This window comes from Anopheles merus, chromosome 2R (genome assembly GCF_017562075.2).
Source record: "Anopheles merus strain MAF chromosome 2R, AmerM5.1, whole genome shotgun sequence".
NCBI classification, from domain to species: domain Eukaryota; kingdom Metazoa; phylum Arthropoda; class Insecta; order Diptera; family Culicidae; genus Anopheles; species Anopheles merus.
The window spans coordinates 24985603-25001008 of NC_054082.1; the positions used below are offsets into that span (position 1 = coordinate 24985603).

Genomic DNA, 15406 nt, shown 5'->3' on the forward strand with positions numbered 1-15406 from the left:
GGAGCCGGGCAGGATGGGTGAAGAACGGTGGAAGAAATAGATGATGGGAAAGGTTTGATGAAAGTGGGAGAGAGAGAGGGGACGGGATTGTGTGGAAGGAAAGGATTAGCGAAGCGAAGCCTAAACCGAGCTCCTTCACCGTACCGAAACCGGGCGACCGTTAGGGCGATGGTAGAGCGAGCTATCCGTGGGCGACGAACGAGGAGTTTTGCTTGGGCTGAAAATTTGCGATTTATTTCTTGTGGGTTTTATTTTAATTTTTTTTTTTTGTGTATATGCAAGAAAGTACTTGTATAAGGAACGCTACGCTGTACACTAAAGGTCGATTTGGATCAATATTTACATGCAGTTTGAACTACGACAGGTAATGTGAAACATATGTACAGAAAGAGTGAATATTCTTCCATTCAAAGTGAAGTTCAAGTTACGTTTAATCATGAACAGAACAAAAAAAACATTCGAAATGACAAAAAAGACAAATATAAATTACACAGGAAAAACTAAATAAAGGGAAAAGTACGCTTAAACGAACGTGTAACTTAATTATGAAGAGTATCAAACATGCTCAAAAATTCAAGGAAAAAAAACAATATCAAAATAAGGACAACGAGAGCGAAACCAAACAAAAACAACATCAAATGGGAACAAAACAATTCAAAACCAAAACAAGGGAAAAGCAAAACATTCATCGCGCAACTTGGATAGTATACTTGTTCGCTTGGTCGTGCAGGGAGCGGTTGAAGGGAGCAGAGAGCAAGATGAAGCAATCACGCATGCACGTTATACGCAAAACTAAGGGCTTGTTAATGGAAGGGAGCGGGAAAAAAACATTAGTAAAGCAATCATTACCGGGCGGGCGAATAAACTATGGCGACTGACGTGACTGAAAACGTTGCGCGTGATTTGCGGATTGCATACTTTGAGGCGCAACGCTTGTAAGTCCGTTTTTGCCGCTGCGCTTGTAATATGAAGCTATTCAGCCGCCCCGCCGGGGTAATTGAGTAACAACGCACATGCAGTGTGGGGATTTGGGGGAAGGAAACGTGCGGGGTGGAATGTTGTGTCAACCGAACGCATAACACTAGCGGTACGAAGCGGCATGAAAGCTCACCGTTACCTTGTCGCCATCCTGTGCCAGCGGGTTGGGCGTAATGTTCATCCGTCCGTTCATGCCGTTCGTGCGCGTCTTGTGATGTGGCGGCGGGCCCCTTGGTCCCCCATTGCTGACCGCACCGGCAAACCCGTTCTGATCGACTGGTATGTGTACCTTCGCATCTGGTTCATCTAAGAAAAAAAAAATAAAGCAAGTTAAAGGAGCGGGAAACATTACACATTATGTTTTAAGTGGATTGACAGAAGAAGCTTCTGCTTACCTGCACCGTGGCCACGCTTCTTGCGCCGGCTAAAGCAGCAGCACAGAAACAGCACGAGCAGCACGCTCACGATCAGCACACAGCCGATCACGAGCAGATAGTTGACCGGGACGACCTGGCTACCGTCCGGCCCTTCCGCTGCCGCTATCACCGTCGGTACGGTCGGTGGCGGTGTCGGTGGCTTCAGCGTCCGACCGGTCAGGATCGCACTAAAGTCCGATGCGGCCGACGCGGTGAACGATTGCAGCTTAAACTCGTAGGCCGTGCCCGGCTCGAGATGGTCGATCTTGAAGTGGCGGGCCGTGCTGCTGTCGACCGTGGCCTTCGAGTATTCGCCCGCCGTCGTGGCCGGCCGGTAGTACGCGTAGAAACCATCGATCGGGTGCGGCAGATGCTGGGGGAACTGCCACTGCAGCACAACGGCATGCTGCGAGACGGGCTCGATGCGGGTGAGCGTCGGCGCCAGCAGATGGTTCTTGGTGAGGCCGAGCTGCGAGCCACGCTGCAGGTGGAATTTGCCCGAGGCGGCTCCCTCCTTGTTGTCGTTGTTCGAGTAGACCGCCACGATGCGGAACCGGTACAGGTGGTCCGATTTGAGGTTGTTCACCTCGTAGGAGCGCGTGTACGGTGGGATGTCTTCGTTCTCCGTCATCCACTGGGTGCGGGCGATGTTTTTGGTCGGATCGCCGAGCATTCGGTACTGCACCTTGAAGAACTGGATCGGCAGCCCGTCGCTGGACGGTACGGACCAGCGCACCATCACCGATTCGTCCGACAGCCGGGTAATGTTGGGCCGGGAGGGAGGTATCATTACCACTGGAAAGAGAGTGGGACGGGGGGAGAACAGTTAGGGAGGGTTTTTTTTAGTGTAAGGGCGTTGACAACCAACGGTTCACTGACAGCGGATCAATGCTTTCGTACACGTTCTATGAAACGTCAAACACAAATCTAAGTAACCACAGCGTTCATGTCACTCTGTTTTGGTTCCCCTAAATTAGGACTGTGTTTACAAATTTCCATTACAGTTTAAGTGAATTAAATTTTATTCAACTTTTTTTAAAGGATTTAACTCCAAAAATGTCCAAATCGAAAGGCAAAGGAGCAAAGGGTAAAAAGAAAACCACCGACCCCAACCTCGTCTACTGCGACGACAAACACTTTGACGAAGCGCTCGCCATCGTCCGCATCGAGCACTGCCTCAAGTGTCCCATCTACCGCACGATGGCCGAACGGACATTCGAACAAATCGCTCAAACCTTCCCGGACAATCGCTTCAAGCTGATCGTGAACGAGTTCGACCGGCTGGAACCACCGGAAGGTAGCTTCGAGCTGTCTATCGCCCGCAACTGCCGCCTACCGGGCCAACAGCTCTGGACCGGCCTCAACCGGGGACCGCCGAGGCGCGAAAAGTTCCCCCCACTACACGCCGATCATCCGGGCTGGCAGCAGCTTATCGAGCAGATCGGAAGCGTAATAAATCCACCCACGGCCCCGAAGCAAGCGGGCCTGTTCGGGATGCGCTTGCCATACTTACGGTTTTTGTGCTTCTTTCCACCCTTGCGCTTGGGCGAATGGTCCCCGCCGGCGCCGCCGCCGCCACCGCCACCGCCCGCCTTCGGGCTGGACGGGACGGACCCGAGCGGTGTCGTGCCGACGCCGCCCGGTATCTGCTTCGGGATGACCTGCAGCAGATTGCCCTCGCTCGCCTCCCCGACCGCGTTGCGGGCGAAGCACTGCACAATGCCGGCGTGGCGCTTTTCCACCGACTGTATGATGAGCCGCGTGCCGTTCGTGCGTATCAGACCGTCCCACTCGGTGTAGTCGCCGTTGATCATCCAGTAGATGTCGGGATGGGGCGAACCGCGTGCAATGCACTCCAGCTCCAGGCTGTCACTTTCGTTGGTGAGCGTCGAGCGGGGTGGAGCGACGATGCGCGGCGGCTCCAGCACGGTCAGCCACACGGAGTGTAGCAGCGGCGGATCGATGCCGTTCTGCAGCCGGCACAGGTACTGGCCCGCGTCCTCCGGATGGACGTTGGACAGCTGCAGGCCGTAGTCCTGGATGCGAGCGCGCACATTCAGCGGGATGCCGTTCGCTCTCGTCCAGGCGGGCACTGGGACGGGGTTGCCGACGCCCGGGCACTCGAGCAGGGCCGTATCGCCCGGCAGTACCGACACGTTCTGGGGCTGGGTGAAGGCACGCGGCGCCGACCGCGGAACGTAGTCGACCGTGACGGTGGTACGCTGGGGCAGTATCACTTCGCTGCCGGTGATGGAGTTAACGGCCGAGCACCAGTACGTGCCGGTGTCGCGCTGCGCCAGCGAGGCCAGTATGAGCCGGCGGCCCGTCTGGAGCTGCGTCACGTTCGGATAGATCGTCATGCCATCTCTGCGGGAAAGGAAAACATAAGATTACTTATTGCAATCAATTCCGTTTACGCCGGCACACTTACTTGTAGTAGCTCCAGATGGGCGGCGGGTTCGAGACGATGTCACCGCAATCGATGATAATACTGTTGCCGGGAAATACCTTAAAATGCTGCTGCGGTTGTATGCGGCGCATCGTCGTCGGTACCCGATCGTGCCGGCCCGGCACACCGGGCGCCTCCGCCTCCAGCCCGATCGTCGCCAGCGTCAGGCGGGCCGGTATGGACGCAATCGCCGACGCACCGAACCACGCCACACACTGGTACTCGCCGATCGTGGATTCGCTTACCGACACGCGCAGCTTGTACCGTCCGTCAACGACCGTCGCATTGTACCCATGGTGCTGGAACGAGAGAAGAGCGTTATTAATACAAAAAAACGGGCCCGACGATCCGTGTCCTAGTCCCCCTTCCCCCGACTTACATTGCTCTGGATTAGCACGTAGTCTTTGCGCTGTCCCGCCGTGCCCTGCGCCCGAAACCGCCAGTCCAGCTGCTCCGGCATCAGGTTCAGCTCGCACTCAAACAGCACCTCATCGTCGGCGGGTGCGATCGTCGACTCCGGCGCACGAATGATGTACAGGCCGAGACCGCTGCCACCGCTCGAACGGGCCGAGGAGCCGCCGGAGTACTGCTGCGAGGATGGCGGGACACTGCCGGATCCACTCGTTCCACCACCGTGTGCCGGTGCCGTTTGATGGTGATGCCCATGGGAGTGATGTGAATGATGCGAGTATGAGGACTGCGGGGAACCGAACACCGTGGGCAGGATGCATACGGTTAGCAGTAGGCACAGCAGTCCCAATAAGCTGTGCGATATCCGCCGGTCCGACCACCTACTGCATCGATGGCAGTGAGGCAGCTGCTGCTGGGTACGGCAGGTTCTCCTCCTACTGCTCACGAGTGGTCGCCGTGCTGCTGGAGGTCGTTTGCTTGCTTGCGTGTACATTGTGGAGCTGAGTGGCGCTGCTGACGGTTGAGTGGCGGTGTCGCTGAGTCGATCGTTTGCTGAACACATTGTTAAACGCTTCCCGGCTCTGGCTAGTGCATATCCACTGGAAAGAAACGGGGAAAAAAGAGCAGATATAGGGCTTCATTAGGGACATGAAGGCTGAATGATTGTTCATGTAATATCCCTTGGTTTTGTGGGACATAATAAACCTTTAAAAGAGGTAACTTTGGGAAGGGTTTCAGTGCGATAAGGGAATTCAGGATGTATCAGGGATCGAATGACATCGAATGGAGTTGCTGGTACGGGGCGAAGTTCACCAAGATGTGTTACACATCTGCAAAGGTTTGCGATGGTCTCATTCCCAACAGAACCTTTCCAGTTATCCCAATCCTTTCCCCAAATTTTCCCCCAAATCCCATACCGTTCCGAACACAAAACCGAACCAAACCCAAACCGATGGTGGAATGCAGCAGCAGCAAGCAACCAGAAAGCATTACGGTGCAGTTTACAACACAGCTCACAGCTGAGCCTCTACAACCAATCCAAATCCAAATTCGGGTCCCCGAAGTTTGGACGCTCGCCCGAAAGTGGATCGAAATCTCGGCCCGGATGAGTTGCGTCTTGACGTGGTCCGGACGTGATTGATGATAGATTAATCACATCGTCACGGCGATCCCTCACGGTGCGCGTTTTGCGTGTGTGTGTGTGCCTTGACGCTGCCTAGACGATTATTCCGACCCTTTACCCATGTCCCCTTCTCTTTCCTTCGAACGGGACCGACTCATGTCAGTGCCGTAAGCGTTGATGAGCTGTTAGATTTCCAAACAGTTTAGGTAGAGATTATTCCCGAAACCATCGCCCAGTGTCTCTGACATGTGTCTAGGCGCGTTCCATCACTCTCAAGCGCCTCAAGTGTGTGTGTCTGTGCGTGATTAGAAAAGGAAGGGGAGAAAAAAGCAATTAATCTTGTCCCCGAAACGTTCGAGCCGGGGAGAGAGAGAGTCTGCTTTATTTGTTTTCGATCGACATTTTGAAGCAAACGACGAAAGCGATAGAGTAAACGATCCTCATCTTCCTCCTCCTCCTCCTTCTGCATGATAACTGCGAGATCCCAGACAGAATGGACAGGACGGGAAAGGCGTTGACTTATCAACTACACGTACCACGAACGGAGAGCCCGTTCATTCCTGTAAAACCTTCCTATTCGATCGTTAGGTCTGCTTACAGGCAGCAGAGTTCTTAGAAACGCCCCACTAACGCCCCGAACGCACCGTTGACTAACAGACAGATATGTTTGATTCCGAACGGTCACAATAACTCAAACATCTTTCCGTTCCAAAAAGGACACTCGTCGATCGTAGTTTGTGTAAACATAGAATAATTTATCGTAAACACATCAATACCGTTTCGTTTCCCGCTGCCAACTCCCAGCACTGACCGATCACCATAAATTTGGGCACTTGATCAGGTTGCTTCCTTCCGGATTCGACCCTCTCACTCTCCCTCTCTCTCACACACACTGCCTACTAGTACCGCCATACTCACCGCACCACCGTGGGAAAACGGGAAGTCAATTTCCAACTCCTCCAACGACCGGGCGCGTTTATTTGAACCAATGTTTAATCGCTCGCTGCGTTGCGTTAGATAAACAAACACTCGCCTTGCAGCCGCGCTTATGTTTATCGCACTGTTTTCCAGGGGGGACGAGGTAGGAAGAATGATGGTTTGATTACACATAAACTGGCACGCAATGCTTAATTGATTGTGATCGATGAATGACGAAGTGAGTGAGTGGTAGTGAATAGTGATGGACCTTACAACAAGCAATGATAATTACCTGCCCCGAGATTGCGGAACTCACTCAACGACGATCGGTATCGGATAGGGTTTACGGGGTGGGTTTCGTGAATTGATTTGACGAAGGGGGGATTTTTAATTGATTGAATGGCTTTATCGGGGTTCCTCGCGTGGATACGATCGATCGATCGATGAACGAACGGAGAACAGGTGTATGAATATAGCACTCTTAGGGGGACGAAACTGTTCAACAAAAATAGAATGATTTATTCTATTCAAATACACCAAGCCAGGGGAAAGAATTTGTCAGCCGCTGAACTTCGAACTGATAAGCTGAACACTATTCCATCAATCATCGTTCGGTTAACATTTCTCAGCAACGCCACCCCTCTGCGCGCTGCGCTCCACCTTTTAATTAAAACTACAAATTCATTCCCTTGGAATGAACGCGATCAAAGGAAGCCATGCCAGGAGATGCCTTCCCTATCTCCAAGGGCAAAGTTTATTGCACCGTCCGTACTCCGGGGGCAGTAAAGTTTATGGAGCACAAGCGTTTATTATATTCGTTATGAAGCCATAATCGGTCCCTCGTCCCGTCGTTTGTTCGGTGGTCATTCTTTGGGCTTTACAAATTGATACGAAAAGGAGGAAAAAAAAAGACACCAACATTTACAACGCACGGTGCAGAAAATGCGTTCGGCTTCCATCGTGTTTCCAATGGAGTACAGCTCAAAGCACAGCGCACAGGATGTGGAGAATCGAACGCCGGCACCAACACAACAGCAAGAACAAACCCACACGCCCCAAAACGACCACGGGGCGGCAAAATAACACAGACAGCAGCATAATTTTACGACAATGTTTTGAAAACCATAAACCACAATCTCGTCAATGGATGGTGCGGATGGGGTGTCCCCGTGTGCCGGTTTGGTGTGTGTGTGTGTGTGTGTCTCCGTTCTTTAATATAATCTTGTTCTTTTCTTATAAGATTTTCGGTGATCTACGATGCGCTGCAGCTGCCCTATAAAATGGGGTTTCGAATTATTTTAATTTTAGATTAACGACCGTCCGACGATCCCTCCTTTCTGAGCTGGGGTGAGGAGGGTTTAGTGCTCGATCTGTCGTGCGAGTTGCGATTTAAGCGTTAAAGGGTATGCAGGTGCTATCGTGCGCATCCGGCGGCCGATGGAAGGTGGTGAATAAATTAGGCGTATTTTACGTTCCAGTTCCTTTAACTGTTATTCGATCGTGCACTTAGATGAGTAGAATTCTCTCTCTCGCACACACACACACACACAGCTAACATGTGTCAAATCGCACGAATTGGTGCATAAATTATGCTGCGAGATTGATTTTTCTATCAACCCAATATTCCACAGCGCATGATTAGTCGCGGACAGGTGCATCCTACATTTTAGGATTTTACTGCACAAGAATGACACCAAACGCTGCTCTGAATAGCTCACAATTTGATGTATTTTAACCTTGTGATCATGTGTGCGAGGGGGAGAAAACGCACTCCCCCAGAGCTGCGCGGATGATCGAGAAGAATTATGTTCGATACATACCGACCGCTACACCAGCACGCCGCCCAGAGCTTAATGGTGAAGAAATCAATCAACCATATTCCCGCGCCAAACACTGTTCGGACACTCGCCGCCTAGACGCATCGCTTCGGTTGAGCGATTGCCAATTTCCTAAAAAAAAGAGGTTCCTTCTTCACTAAAAATTGATCACCCCGATCTGGAACTCCATCCCACACACGGGTGGGCCGTGCGCGAGCGCGTGCGAACGCGCGAACGTGTTTCATCAATCTTAATGATGTAGTGCCGCGCACGATGGCCAATCCGTATCGAACGCTTTAATTACTGCACATTTTAACCCCTTTTTAAATTTATCATCCCCTTTGCCGCATTTTGTGCGGCACGATCCAGTGGGCGCGCGCGCGATCTTGACTGCGATCACCGTTGCCCCTCCATTTAACCATTTCGGAAAGAGCGTTTTTCGATGGACGGAATCGATCAGGCGGCAGAAGCATCACAGCTAAACCACACACCACCACCCTACGGAGCGAATTGCGACAATTGTACTGTAAATGGTGATGGTGAGGAATGGTACAGCCGGCCCCTGCCTTCCTTTGGCTGATCGTAAAAGAGATCACATTAGACACGAACCATTAGACGAAAAGCCGACCGCAGGGACCGTGCGGGTTTGACCCTGCGCATTCATCTTTTAAGACTCGTTCTCCGTCCCGTTGCCGCCACGGGCTGGGGGACTATGAAAAATCGCCCCATTTTCCCCTTCAAAGATCGGCAGCGGACACCCTGGTCGGTCGGCGTTCCGTGTGCGGCATTTATTCGTTCTTCGAGCGCAATAGGTATCATGATGCTAGAGCGTTTGCTTTACTAGCGTTAATGAGATTACATTACCTATTTGCCCATGGCTGGCAGTGAATCGGTGTTCATAGAGCACTTTTTTTTTTTGCCAAGACTTTGCAATCATGCGGAAATGATGACAAATCTGGCACAATTTGTGGCTCGCTTTATTTTACGCCCCCAGAGAAGACGATCCGATCCCTTAGCGATTCAGAAAGTTACGGTCAGTTTTTTTGGGACCGTGCAGTGACTCGTATTTAACGATGGAATTGGGAACTTTACGGATTTGTTACTGTTGCGCAAAAACGTCATTCGTGTGTAACCTTTCTGTTGGAGACTGTCCAAACTAAAGCCCACAATGTATCTGATCAAGGATATGATATGTCTTTTTGCTCCCATGAAGTCACCTCGATCAGGACACATTTGTTCACCATCCCAGCACAGCGATACAGCATTAATTATCGTTTCCTTTTCACAGCAAAAAAACGACAACACAAACGTACGCTTGGTGGATGGATGATTTGACGTTGTAAAAATTAGCCCAATCGAATTAATGATTGCCGGACGGCCATCCCAGACAAACGAGCAGTCACTCTTGCCGACCTACACCTCGCCGTTTCGCTCACTCCACACACTGTTCACAATCTAATTTTGACGTTTTCCTTACCATCATCACAACCTTTTGGATCGCGAATTAATCACAAGAACGAGCAATCTAATCAAAACCGCGCGAGCTGAAATCTGAGATTCCAGATCAGCCCAAACACACACACACAAACAAGCGCTCTAGGGCCGCTCCCTGCCTGGGCTGCCTCATTTCAAGAGAACTCGTTCAACAAATTTCATCGACCGCCCGGAATCACGGCCGCGGGGCCCCCGGAAAACACCGACCTCACCAACTTTACTGACTGCACATACACCGTCTTCTCCAGCGTCCTCCGAACAAACCGTCCCGCACACAATTTGTTGGCCAAAAGGTTGCTCCCCACAAACCTCAATGTGAATTCTGAAGCTTTTTTTTTGTTTTGCTTTCGTCCGTACCCCCCTGCATCATTACCCCTCATTTGTGTATCCTTCGATAAGTTCGATCGGGAACTGGTCGATAAGACGGCGGATAAGCGCTGGAGCTGGAACCGCCACCGCAGGTGGAAATAATCATAAAAACATAAACCCGCCTCCTCTTCTTCCTCCGAGCCCGCTTCCATCCGCCCGTAATCGACACAGCGACACCGACACGAACGTACCGGGAGGGTCATCATTAGCAGCAATTCATTGGCATTCTCACGGAATGTTAATTGATTTTAGTCTGCTGCTGCTGCTGGATGGGGTAGCAAAGAAATAAACAGTCTGCAAGTCGGGACGGCAGATTATGATTGGAGCACCTTGTGTTATTTGAGGCGGGCGAGCGCTCATGAACCACCTGCCCCGTGCAGTTTCGAGGGAAGTCGAACTCGAAGGGATAGAGACCCCTGGTCCTGGTAGCCTGCCCGCCTGATCAGCAGCGGGTGGTTGGCAAGATATTTTCCACCTCACATAACGAATAACGACAACAACAAGCAAAAAAAAGCTTCTCGATAAACACCGCTCGATTACGTTTGGAAGGGGGGACCAGCGTTAAGGAAGCAGCATAAAACAAGCGGTAACAATACCTCAACACTTATAACGAGTTATTCGGATGTGAGGTACACACAAAAACACACAAAAACACACGCACGTCAAACAAACGATGCGTGTGTATGCTGATCAACCCTGGAATCAGGCAAAAGGGGCAAATGATTATAGTTTTCTTTTCTTCGCTCTCCCGTTTTTTTCCTTAACTATTATCCTCCACAACACTAAACTAAAACGATTGAGGCGCACAGAACGCAGCAAAAAAGGCGGTTAACCAACAGAAAAAAAGCCAAACTGGTCATGGCGATTGGCACAACATGATAATAAATGAGAAGAATCATCGTGTCCCGATCGCTAAACGAGCGACCCATGAGCCGGGCTGGTTAGAATCCGTCAAGTGTAACCAAACTTAAAACCAGCCGAGAGAGAGAGTGAGCGAGAGGGAGAAAACATGAAAGCTCTCTCCTCCCCTCGAAAATGAAACATGATGAAGCGATGGATGGGACGCAACAACAACAGCCAAAAAACCACATACTTCAATTCAAGTTTCAAACCACCAAACCGCCCAGAAGAAGCGAACGTACGAAACCATTAGCAAAAAAAAAACAACCCAACCCCACTTGTAGTGGAAAATAAGGGGGGAGAGAGAGGGTCCTAATTTAGGTTGCAGCGATCAGCGCACACGATCTGCACAACAACAAAATCTCCAAGGATCATAAGGAGGATCGTGTCGCAGTGACTCAGCCCGCGACCACGGCATACCACGGCTCTCTCGGCACGGCTCTGTGTGACTAATCGTGTTTCAGGTGGCCTTTTTTCCACTCCACAGAATCGATAATGCCCCCCTACCGCTCTCCCCCGGCTCGGCTCACCTGCTTTCCATCCCACTAGATCCCAAGGCAAATTCGGAATGATTGGAATCTCGCCCGAACTAACAGCACACATTAGTCTCCCGCGAAAACAGTTTAAGATGATCGTGGAATTGAGCAACACACTCAAAAAACAACAAACCTCCAATGACAACCATCAGCACGACAGGAAGGCGGGGATATATGCTGGCGAGGAAGAGAACAGAGAGCGACAGCAAAAACAGCGCCACCTTAGATGTTAGTCTGCGCGGGGTGAACAAAGGGTGAAAAGAGTCGAAAATTACGCTCACAAAAAAGGGGAGAAGTTTCCAAGCGATGATCGCTCCACCAGGGCCGAGGGGCGCGCGGCAGGGTGTAATAAATTGATAAAATTTAAATTACAATATTTATTTATGCAAATCGATTGGACACAACTTTTGGGCGAACGTTTCTTCTCTCCTTTTTTTGTTAAAGGTGGTTTGGGGTTCTATTCCTCTTTTCCCCGTTTTTTTTTTTTGAATATGCGCCTCATCATCGTCTCCGCGGTACGCCATTGGCACGGCGCGAACGCAGCACCGTGACACAACAGCACAGCAACCTGTTGCTGCGTTGGAATGTGTGCGCCGGTAGGGAGCCCGAGAATGATCCGAGCACACTGGTGGGAAGACGGGCGCTGCTTTTCGTTGTTTTGCTCGTTGTTGCAGAGAGCAGACGGAGAACGCGGTTTACGGTTTTTTTTGTTCCTTCACGACCGCAAGAGAGTCAAATTTTAGCCATTTCCCTCCACCCCAAAACGCGTGAGCGAACGGCCGGAAAGGTCGGACAAATGTTTTATGGCCACATTCGGGTGTCAACCCGGACCCGGCGTCAACATTCGGTTCTTCTTCGGCGTACGGCTACGAACGGAACCACTTGTCGCACAGCGCGTGTTTTGTGTATCACAGCGCGCAAAAAAATGAGAGACTTCCTGTAGTGAGCCTGCCTGTGTATGTGTGTATGTGTGTGTTTGTGGTGGTGCAATAAATGACAGCCAAAGCAGCAAAGAAGAAAATCAAATTAACAAAGTTGCTCCCACAATCGATCGATTGTGCGAGTGGTTTTGAAACGACGGCCACTAGGAGAATAATTTATTGAAAAGTTTTTGCCCGAGCTTCCGTCAGCGCCGATGGGACGCGGAATTCACTTGTAATGAATTCAACGAAAGCTTTCAAGACGAGAAAGAGATGCGAACCGACGGAAATACACTGCCTCACGCCTGCTCTACTAGATAAATGATACAACTTCAACTGCATGATAAGATATCAGGTGGGAAAAGGCTGATCAAGACACACAAATTAATTAGCATTCTTAAAAGGGTTTGAAGGTGAATGATGGCATTTAACGTTGGGAGTTTTTTGGGCGTGAAAAGGAAGCATTTCAGATCGATAAAGCAGTACCTAATTAAAATATCAAGCTCATAGCTATCTTACTCATTAAAAGCCGATTGCGGGTAAAAAACTGTTAGACGCTTATTTTTGTGCTGCAGTTTGCATACCTTTGGGCGCTAAATAAGGCTTCACTTTAACGGTTAAAATTAATTGCTTTTACTCGATGCTTTCAATGCATCGTAAAGTCAAGTCAGCAGCTTCTCTAGCTACGATCAAAAGTGGGACAATAAACATACCCAAAGCACTGCATGAAACTCTGTCCAGCAATGTCGAAAGGGACTGCAAACCACACTAACACGTTCATCGCAATGCGGCAACGGTCCCCCCGGTTCTGGGGAGGACCACTTACTACGAGACTTTTTAATTTTTATTTGCTTCTACCTTCCCACCCTAGCAGTGGCTAGAGCTCAGGCCCAGGCATCAAGCCTTCTGTACTGACATTTTTCATTTTACCACCCACAACCACCAATCAGCATACCTTCTCCTCTATCCAGCTTTTGTCAGGCGGTTTCTACCGATTTGGTTGATGTTTTTTTTTTTTTTTATAATCCCGACTGCAGCCATTTTTATTTGCTTCCTTCTGCGGCAAACCCGTGCATGATTCAACGGCCGTGCTCTGGTGCAAAAGCTCGATCTCTCGTGCCCCGTAAAGAACAGCATTTCAGTTCAGGTCGTAAAGTACATTCCTTCGACCAGCTCGAACCGGGTGGTGGCGATGGTTTTGTTTCGCTGGCGATTCACCCACCATCACCCATCACAACCCGCTAGATTCGTTCTCTTCAGCAAAATCCGAGACAAAAAATGCGGCACAAACGATAATGGAATTCGCGTTCGATGCAACTGGCGAGCTGCACCGAAACGATCCGATCAGTCCACGCACTGCCAAAGCCTCCATCTAAAAGCCCTGGAGCCTAATCTGTGCGGCGGAAAAGTTCGCGCTGATTCATGGCGTCGAAATGTGGAAACGAGAGCGCGCAGATAGGCGCACACAGACACACACACACACACACACACACACACACACACACAGTCAGTGGCCGGCACCAAACATTCCGTGCTACCTGGCCGATTACGTGCGAAGCTTGTCTGCACCAGATTTATGCCTTCTCATGCTTCCCTTGCACCGGCAATCGGGGTCAGTTACAGTTTCCGCCAGCTACAGCTACCATCTTTTCCCTTCTGGAAAGCGACGACGCTCACCCGGGAGTGTGTTGTTTTGCGTTCCGGTTTAGGTCGCTCTCTTTTTCTATCTCTCTCTCTCTCCTTTGAATACTTCTTCATCCATGGCATGCTCCAAACAACACTTGTGTCTAAACGAGGTGAAAAGCTTTGTTAATGGGCACAGAGCAGGACGCTCCACACGGGGAGCGGTGACACTAAACCCTTCCTTATCCACCCTTGCCCTCCACAGTACACGGATTGAATTTCCACACACTTCATCCATCCATGCATGTAATGCCTGTTTGGTTGCGGAATTCGTTTGGAAAATCCCAAGCGTACAGCAAGGTGCAAAGCCGCTAAAAGGCCTACATTTTTAACCTACAAGTTAAGCCAGCTTTAAACCCCCCCGCAACAAGGAAGGATGTGTTTGAGCCTCTTCTGTATACGATGCACCAATTTTCCCATCCATCTCCATTACAAAAGAGCGAACTGGGGCCGGAAGACACTGCCACAGCCACTTCCTCGGCCTTCCTTAAGGGCGACAGCTTATCCAATTTCATTCGCACAAGTGTTTGCCGTCGGTCCTATGTCACCACTTCAACCACTTACCCATCGGGCATTCGTTTCGCGAAGCAAAAACTTTTCCGTGCCCAATTTTACTTGTCGCGTGGCGGGGAAGGCCAAGAGCGCCTCCGGGAACTGGGCTTTCTTTTCCTTTTCTCTCCCCAAAGTTTGCACAAATTGCGCGTGCAAATTAACATTCCCGAGTCCGAGCCGCGGAAATGAATTATCGTTTATTGGCGGGCCACAATTTTTGCCCGACGAGATTCCTCTACCGGGCCCCGCCATTTCCAGGCCGAGGACACGCTGATGAATGTGAATCTCCCTCCCCATCGGCGTTGCCAGTAAACTTCTCCGATGACAAATTCCCACGGTCGTGCATGTCACATTCTTTGCAAAGGGAGCTTGTTTTTTTGTTAATTTTCTTTCCAAGATATATTTCATTTTGATAGCTCCCCACACCTTCCACTTCCAGCTACCCCCGCGGGAGCCGAAAGCCTTCAATGGGGAAAGTTAACGAGCAGGATTTATCCGACTTGGGGTGGGTCCTTGAAAGGCATCTGCACCAAAGGAGAGAGCGCGAGAAACGGAGAAGCATCCAAGAAGGTGGTCTCGATGGTTGAGTTCTGCGAGCAACAGGACGACCACTCCATCACCCAAAGGCAACCTCCGACCAAAAGGAGCTTGTTCTTAATTTCATGATAAATCAAAATAAATTGACAGTCTCCAACTTTGCCGCAGCTGCCCGCGCCCACCTTTGCACGCAGCAACTGCAGCAACTCCTATCCGGACACTCGATCGGCACACGCACACGCACAAAAACGTAAACGAAACGAAGAATTATTGGCGAAATTAAATCCAAATTTGCTTCCCTGC

The 15406-nt window shown here is 50.4% G+C and overlaps 1 protein-coding gene across 19 annotated transcripts in view; it reads right to left on the reverse strand.

The window, feature by feature from the left end:
* LOC121588342 (interference hedgehog-like) overlaps positions 1–15406 on the reverse strand; it is an 80630-nt gene that overhangs the window by 3596 nt on the left and 61628 nt on the right. For 11 of the 19 annotated variants that reach the window (XM_041906152.1, XM_041906156.1, XM_041906146.1 and 8 more), the window contains 5 exons: positions 4223–4853; positions 3826–4142; positions 2908–3761; positions 1374–2189; positions 1112–1284 (listed from right to left, as the gene is read on the reverse strand). In XM_041906152.1, coding sequence (XP_041762086.1) covers positions 1112–1284; positions 1374–2189; positions 2908–3761; positions 3826–4142; positions 4223–4816 — 2754 coding nt within the window. In that variant the 5' untranslated portion in view covers positions 4817–4853. Of the gene's footprint in view, positions 1–1111; positions 1285–1373; positions 2190–2907; positions 3762–3825; positions 4143–4222; positions 4854–5171; positions 5335–6295; positions 6316–15406 lie in introns of those variants that run through there. The other 8 variants (XM_041906157.1, XM_041906155.1, XM_041906162.1 and 5 more) reach the window with 3 other exon arrangements.